Below are 8775 nucleotides of genomic sequence, written 5' to 3'. Positions count from 1 at the left end.
CTCCTCCCAGCTGCCCACTGCATTGAGGACAGGAAACACTGTCACCACCGATAAATCTACGATAATCGATCATTTCAATAAACATTTTTCCACGGCTGGCCATGCTTTCCACCTGGCTGCCAACATCGCAGCACCCCCTGCAGCAACAAGAAATTGGGTGTTAATTTTAGGAACAAATCTTACTTTTCAACGTTAGTCAAGGATCTTGTTCAAAGCACTTTATCAGTGCCGGATTATAGGGATAGTCTATATGCAGACCTCAGTAAGTACCTTAAACTCTGGACACAGTGTATCATGGTGTTTTAAGATTTATTACAAATGCTAGATCACTCACCCATCACTGTATGCTATGGTGCAATGGACCTCTCTAAACCACTGGTACACTTGTGTACAAACATTGATAGGACAACTCCCTTTGTATCTCTGTTCCTTACGAACCAGATCAGTCACTCAAAGTCTTCGTTCACAGTCGCTGCTGTCCTTGTCTGTTCCTAAAGCTAGAACTGAGATGGGGATTTTTTTCTCCCATAATGCCCCTTCATCCTGAAACATGCTTCAAAAGACAAAGTTAGGGGACTTAGTGTCCTTGCCTGTTTTTAAGACTGATGGACAACACTGTTTGCAATAGCTTCAGTTGTTTCTAATCTTTAATTGTATCCTACTTGTGACACTGTCTTGTTTGTATTTAGAATTTTTCTGTAATATTTCATGTACACGCTGCTATTTCCTTATTTGCCTTCTTGCCAGGTCACCCTCGCAAAAGAAGTTTGACCTCAATGGGTCTTACCTGGTTAAATTAAAAAAATACAATCTACTGTACATAAAGTAGAAATTTTCTGAAACAAACTAATAATTGCTTGCTTATGGACAGGTTTTTATTGGCCACTTATTGGGGAGGTCAATATTAGCTAAAGTTAATTGTGCCTGTAAAAAATATCTCAATAACACAACTGATCACCAGTTCTGGTTGTATTGTGTGTTCAACTAAACAGAAAGGATTTGATGGATATGACATGTTTTTGCTCTCTGGCAGTGCAGGGAAAAAAGAAAAACACTACTTAAATCACATTGCTATTATTTACATGATTCCAATATCTCTGTACATTACAATTATACAAAATGAAAATCTGTAAAGAACACCCCTACCCACCCAAATAAACGTTTTACAGGGGAGGGAAAGCAGGGAAGTACAATAAACTGCAAATTCTCCTCCAAGAAGAGCCATCATAGATTTCAATTCTCAGGGAAAACAAACATGCATAATACCACTAAGCCAGAGAAAGTGTACAATATGCACACTTAAAATAAGGGTACAAAATTTAAAAGCAATTATTTTGCTATGCTGATGGAGAACATAACTTTAAATGTCAATTCTTTCTCTTTGGGCACTGCAGTATAAATAACTTGTCTTTTCGGTTGCAGGTCCAAGAACTTCCTATCTTCACAAGAAGAAACGTTATGCTTTTCTTTCGAGATTGTGCCAAGGTGGCAGGGTAGGTGTTAAGCATCATCTTTAGAGTTTGTTGTTTTCTTCTCTGTACATTTCCTAGCTCTTAGGTGGCACAAGGTGCTGCCGCTGAGGGAGGCAAAGATATGGGGGTCGGGGGGCGTATCCTCAAAGTGGTTGGTTGGTTCACAGTCACTGATTGTTTTTAGCTTTAGCATGTGTGAGGATGTGAGACTTGAGGTTGGTAGATTGGGCAAACTTCTTGTTGCAGCCGTCGAACGGACAGACGTAGGGTCGGTCTCCAGTGTGAATCCGCACATGCGTGCGTAAGTTAAAGTCCAAAGAGAACCGCTTTCCGCAGCCCTCAAACGTGCACTTAAAGAGAAGGAGAGAGTAGATTTTATTATAAGGCTACAATGCTGGTTGACAATCTGGGCACCTATGGGTGTATGGCTATACATGCCATGTATAAGTTAAGTTGGAAGTGTTGCAAATCATACTAAATGTATACACAGGGATGCAAACTAGTGAGGGGCCAAAAAAAGTGACAAAAAAATGTGCACGGAAACAAGAAAAACAGTGTAAACTGCTAGAATGGGGTTTTCAGAATACCAACATTTTACTAACAATGTGATACCAGGACAAGGATCACAATACCGAGTAGAATTGCAGTAGAAAGCGGAGAAGGTAGCTCCGGTAATATGGGGCATAACTTTTGAGTTGTTTGGGCTAGAAACTGACGGTTTTCAGTGATGTAAAGGCGCAAGCATGACTGTCACTGTGCTCCGTTTTCCCTCTATGGCAGTGTGACAGCAAAGCAGTCAGACTGGCCTGCTTGTTCTTACAGGCAAAAAGAAAAGACACTAATGTTAGCTTGCCAACTTAAGATGCTAACGTCAACTAGCTCGCTATGGTCAGCTTACTAACGTAATAACTTTGTGTGTAATAATTTGTGCTTTCAAATCATACATACAACTATAGTCACAGCACTATTCCAAACACAGGTTGCTTACCTGGAGTTGCATTCCAAATGTCCCAGTTGTGTGGGGTGCGTGATCACACAGGGTGAGACTCAATTGCATACTCCTCACATTCTCTGGCTTTCTCATCCAATGAGTTTTGAGAAGGTGAGGAGAGAGGACACGAGAAGTACGCAATTGAGATTCTCCCAGGGAGATCTGTTCATGCCTCTCTTTTATAGCAGCGCCGCCTGATTTTTACAACTCTACACTATTCATGTGGATTACCTATTGAGAGCAAAACGGCAAATATCGCCAAAAAGTGCAGAGATGGCATCCCTGTGAAACTGTAATTGTTAGACAAGAAGAAGTAGATCTCTCAATATGAAGCCATTTTGAAGGGGCTGGGGGAAACATACCTGGAAAGGCTTCTCTCCGGTATGAACAAGTTGATGCCTCTTCAGTTTAGAGCTTTCAACAAAGGCCTTTCCACATTCGGCGCAGACGTGAACACGCGGTCCGTGGGTATGCAAATGCTTCCTCATCGCCGAGTTATCCCTGAACATTTTAGTGCACCCCTGCAGAGGCAAAGGTAGCAATTAATCATTGTGTAACTTCAGAAATGACAAGACCAAAAAGTCCACATCAGAGCACTTAAAAAAACCTTTCTCCAGGTTTCTGTTTTCCCAAAAGCATACTTTTTTAATAGATGTTTGCTGAACAAATGGCCACTGGACAGATACAAATAATCAAATCATTCTGACAGGTAGCCATGGGCTACTTTTTAGTTAACATTTAACTGAGAAGGTTTTTGGGAACGCCTTTCCATCTCTACCAGAAGAAAGTTATCATTAGCATCATCGCTAACGGCTACACAACGTGTAGACATGCGCACGCACGCACCACACACACACACACCTGAGTTTCAGAAAGTTGCATAAATACGAATAACTGATGCATTAGTTCTGGATTCCGTCCGCAATGCGGATTTTATAGCGCAATCACATTGCATACCGGCTAGGTGACTACCATTATTTACCCAAACACTGCTCTAGTGGCTGTGTTACCATTCTCCAATACCAGTTAGGCCGACATTGGCATAGCGATGTTTTGACGGCGCAACTGCGGTATGAGCTGACAAATTGGTGAGCGTCTGCTCGTGTCAAAAGCCACTCTCTTCCTATTATCCCTACCAAGTTAGAAGTTCAAAAACGGCGCTCGAAAGTCTAGGCTCTATCGATGATAGAAATAATGATAGGCTTATATGCATGTTTTCATGTAAATTTGGATGGCGGGCTATATCTTATCAGTCTAATCGAGCTGTAGACAATAGAACATCACGCATTCAAATGTTTGAACTTGTAGCGCAGTGGCATAAACTTACGTGGCTGCGAGGGATTTGGTACCACTTGTGGATTTGACAACACTAATGCAGTTTCACTTCAACCAAAACAACCGCTATGCAGATTTCGGCTAATTCGGATTTGATAGAATCTAGTCATTAAGACTAGTAGAGCACGCTTACTTTGTGGGGGCAGGCAATCGTCCTGGGAGAGTCGTCCTCCTTTATTTTCCGTGGCTTCATCCTGCAAAAGACATGATAGGTCAAAGAACTTGTATTCACTACACTTGAGGAGAGTTCAAGAGGGGAATGTTGTAACAGTACATAAGCCTACATATGGTTTTATTTATTATATCACGCAACGGGCGGCAGGTAGCCTAGTGGTTAGAGCGTTGGACAAGTAACCAAAAGGTTGTAAGATCGAATCCCCAAGCTGACAAGGTAAAAATCTGTTGTTCTGCCCCTGAACAAGGCAGTTAACTCACTGTTCCTAGGAGTCATTGAAAATAAGAATTTGTTCTTAACTGACTTGCCTAGTTAACTAAAGGTAAATAAAAACAGGAAATGTTTTGCAACAGAAAATGAAAACAAGGGTTTCTAAATGGACAAGTCCTTCCCAGTTTCCCTCCGTTAGGTGCCTAATTAACATGTCCTTGTGTCACTAGCTCACCTGGCGAACTCTGCCAGCTGTTTAGGGTCTGACAGGTCAATCCCTGGGATGCCCCCAGGCGGGAGCTTCTTTCCTGTCATGTACTCGGAGTAATCGGGAGGGGAACTCTCCCCGATGACATGCTCCTCCACCATAGTGTCATGGTCAATTTCCTTCTTGTCATCTGAGTCCGAGCAAAAGAGCAGAGTTAAAACAGGTGCACAGGGATATGATTTGCATTTGATGTCTGACCCAAATGGCCAATTAAAATACCAATCACTATTCCCAGCACCTGGAAAATGTATAGCCTAAAAACTGGGGAGCATAATTGTGTAAAAGATATACAATCTCATATTTTACAGTTGAAGGCAGTATTTGGTCTGCACAGTTGAACAGCAAGTGATTGCACATTTTAGTTCCATTTGAATGGCCCTAGTTTTTAAATGGTACGACTTAGTGTGTTGGTCTTGCAACAATTATTATTATTAGCTTAGTGAATATACTTGCAACAATTCAGACAGACTAACATCGGGATTTGGAAAAACTAAATCAACGTTGCTAGCTAACTGGCTGCCGTTTCAAGTCTGTAAACACACATTAGTTTGTTACTAGTATTAAAGTTAGCTAGCTAGCGAACTGTCTGACGAAAGTCAAATAAATCGAACGACATCTCACTCAGGTCAGTCGGTCTCAAAAAGCCAACAAGGCAGACTTTGCACAATTTAGTAAAAAAAAAAAAAAAGACAAATATAAAGAATTGAGATTCCATTCTTGTCGACTCTTCGCCGCGGTTAGAACGGTGGCTAGCTGTAGCACATCCAGTCTGACATCTACCCTCCCCCGCTCTTCACGAGTTTGGAACAGAGGCCCCTGTGCTGAACTGCGCCACAGCGGCCTACTCCTGGAGCCAGCAACAGCGCCCTCGCTCCCAACCGCCGCCATCTTTCCCCGGCCAAATCAACGCCATTTTTTCGGTCCGCCATACTGTTCCAGGGGAACATGGCGGCGCCCATCAACACATAAAACATGGCTTCCCATAAAAACAAAAACATTACAAATACACGGCATGCAATTTGGACTTGAAAAACAGTTAAGAATTCTGCTAAAATGAGCCAGAGAACAACGCCCGTACGAGGCCCAATTACAGGGCACACAACGCAAGAACACAGCTGGCAAATTTGCAAGAACACACTTTCAATAGAACTCTAACGTTAAACTTACCCGATGCCCACATGGTCACCGAAAACTCTCCTTCCAAAGTCTTTATCTGGACTTGTTTCTGTTCCCATTTTCTACCACTGGCCTCCGGTGCACCCAAGTAACTATTTTTATTTCTCTTCACGTTTCCCCCCTTCTTCATCCGCCCCGAACTCTTCCCGGCGACAGTCACCAGAGTTTGTTCGATATATTCCTCTTCAGCAGCAGGGACAGGTATAAGAATTTGGTCCTCGTAATCATCGTCCCCGTGCATGTCCGAATCATCCTCACCAACCACCTCTTCTCTTGTTTGCACTAATATTACCTCCTGATGATGGTGAAGCATTGAGTGTGGATCATCTGAGTCAAGGGGCTGTAAAGCGATCATGGGCTGTTCATCGTCGTCCTCTCCAACAACTGTTGTCTCTATGGTCTCCACTTCGATTTCATGGAGTTCCACTATCTCAGCTGGCATCTCTGAGCCGTCCGTTTCGATGTACAGGGTATCGCATGATGCCATGTTGGAAACCCCTGAATTCCTCACACCTGTTATGTTTTTTTACTGCCTTCAACCTAGTCAACTCTGTTCAACTGCCGTCTCCACAGCATTGTGAAACTAGCGACTTTAAGGTCACGTGATTATACGGCTACTTTTCAAAATAAAAGTCCCCCTGAAATAATTTATCTAAATTAAAATCACAACAAATATAGTTTAGTTACTTAAACATACATTTATTGAAAAAACGAACAATATATTTTTGAAATCAATTATCAAAGATCTATTTACTGTATTTTAACTACACTGAAAAATATACGCAACATGTAAAGTGTTGGTCTCATGTTTCATGAGCTGAAATAAAAGATCCCAGAAATGTTCCATACGCACAAAAAGGTTATTTCTTTAAAATGTTGTGCACAAATTTGTTTACATCCCTGTTAATGAGCCTTTCTCCATTGCCAAGATAATCCATCCACCTGACAGGTGTGGCATTTCAAGAATCTCATTAAACAGCAAGATCATTGCACAAGTGCACCTTGTGCTGGGGACGATAAAAGGCCACTCTAAAATGTGTAGTTTGCCACACAATACAATGCCATAGATGTCTCAAGTTTTGAGGGAGCGTGCAATTTACATGCTGACTGCCGGAATGTCCAACAGAGCTAATTTTATGTTAATTTCTTTACCATAAGCCGCCGCCAATGTCATTTTAGAGAATTTGGCAGTATGTCCAACCGGCCTCACAACCGCAGACAACGTGCATGGTCTCGTGTGGGTGAGTGGTTTGTTGATGTCAATGTCGTGTGGGCGAGCAGTTTGTTGATATCATGAGTGCCACATGGTGGCGGTGGGGTTATGGTATGGGCAGGCATAAGCTACGGACAACGAAAACAATTGCATTTTATTGATGGCAATTTCAATGCAGAAAAATACCATGATGAGAATTTTTTGCATGTTGAATTTATAATTTTGTTCAGTATATAATGATGATGTTGGTCGTTATAGTCCCCTGTAAAAAAACAAACAATTACCACACAATACCAACACTGTTGCCGGAGGTGTCAGTTCGTAACAGAACAGGATTTAATCATGCTTTGAAGATAACATTTTCAAATTGGTCCATTCCAAGAGTAACTTTGGATGGGGCACAGTGTCCCCCGACAGCCCCGTGCCGGGAGGCTACGGTCAGTCTGTCTTATCTGGTGTACTGTGTGATCTTAGGCATGCTCTCTCTAATTTCCCTCTCTCTCCCTTTCTCTCTTTGTCTCCCCTCTCAGAGGACCTGAGCCCTAGGAACATGCCTCTACCTCGCCTGATGACTCCTGACTGTCCCTGTCCCCAGTCCACCCAGTTGTGATGCTGATACAGTTCTGCAGCTGTGGAACCCTGACCTGATTCAATGGGTGTGCTACCGTGTCCCAGAACAGCTGTTTTCGCTCTCGCTCTCTCTCTCTCTCTCTCTCTCTCTCTCTCTCTCTCTCTCTCAATCTCTCTCTCTCTCTCTCTCTCTCCTGCTGTTTCAACCTCTAAATCACGTGTCAAACTCACTCCATGGAGTGCCGAGTGTCTGCGGATTTCCGCTCCACCGTTGTACTTAATTGATGAATTAAGGTCGCCAATTAGTAAAGAACTCCCCTTGCCTGCTTGTCTAGGTCTTAAATTGAAAGGAGAAAAAACCCCAGAGACACTAGGCCCTCCATGGAATGAGTTTGACACCCCTGCTCTAAACACATTAAACTATCAGTTGTCAACATCCTCAGACCCTCTACTAATAAGATCCAGTGCCATTCCATAAACAAATATTACAGCCCTATACAGCTGTTTTCTACTGTACTGTATAAACTATAGAAGTTGTTAGCATAAAACGGGGGTATTTAGTATCCTCAGAACCTTTTCTAATAAGATCCAGTGTCATACTATAGAGATTGACTGCATGTACTGGTCCCGTGTGGCTCAGTTGGTAGAGCATGGTGTTTGTAACGCCAGGGTTGTGGGTTCGATTCCCACGGGGGACCAGTACAGAGAAAAAAATGTATGAAATGTATGCATTCACTACTGTAAGTCGCTGTGGATAAGAGCGTCTGCTAAATGACAAAAATGTATAAGATACTTTTTTCAGCCAAAATCTACTGTCACCGGTGACGAAAATGGACATTCTCAACATATATGTAGGTCCTCATTACAGCCCTATACAGCTGTTTTCTACTGTACTGTTATAACTATAGAAGTTGTCATCATACAAGGTGGGTATTTTAGTATCACCACTGACGAAAGTTGACATTTTTAACACAGATCCTCATCACAAGTTTCAAGTTTTATTAGTTGTATGTATAGGATATGCATGGTATACATTGTTCAACAAAATGCTTACTTGCAGGTTCCTTCTCGACAATACAAGAACAATAAGAAATAGTAAAACATAAGAATACAAATATATAATACAAATGACAGTAGAATATAATACATATTTTAGCATAAGTATAATACAGGAAGGCACAATTTATAGTACAATATTTACACGTGTATTGGGAAGGAGGGATGGAGGGCAAGTGCGTAAACTGAGCAGTATAATATAGGTCTGGTAGCAGCAGTGATGTGTGATAATGTGCAGAAAGTCAGAGCAGGTGGTCAGTCCAGTTCAAGTGTTCAGCAGTGTGATGGCTTGTAGCTAGTCTCTGAGCC

General features: G+C 42.1%; 1 protein-coding gene and 1 non-coding gene across 2 annotated transcripts; one reads left to right on the top strand and one right to left on the bottom strand.

Moving 5' to 3' along the window:
* Positions 1-292: 292 nt before the first annotated feature.
* Positions 293-6213, bottom strand: LOC115162647 (transcriptional repressor protein YY1). The gene is made up of 5 exons (XM_029714137.1): positions 5619-6213; positions 4419-4581; positions 3932-3992; positions 2826-2984; positions 293-1822 (listed from the first exon to the last, which is right to left on the bottom strand). The coding sequence occupies exons 1-5, from the start codon at positions 6112-6114 to the stop codon at positions 1640-1642; spliced, it is 1062 nt and encodes a 353-aa protein (XP_029569997.1). The 5' UTR covers positions 6115-6213; the 3' UTR covers positions 293-1639.
* Positions 6214-8033: 1820 nt separating this feature from the next.
* Positions 8034-8109, top strand: trnat-ugu (transfer RNA threonine (anticodon UGU)). Its single transcript has one exon. It is a non-coding gene; the product is annotated as a tRNA-Thr (tRNA).
* Positions 8110-8775: the final 666 nt, after the last annotated feature.

Source organism: Salmo trutta, chromosome 25, assembly GCF_901001165.1.
Source record: "Salmo trutta chromosome 25, fSalTru1.1, whole genome shotgun sequence".
Classification (NCBI taxonomy): domain Eukaryota; kingdom Metazoa; phylum Chordata; class Actinopteri; order Salmoniformes; family Salmonidae; genus Salmo; species Salmo trutta.
This window is presented reverse-complemented; position numbering and strand designations above follow the sequence as displayed.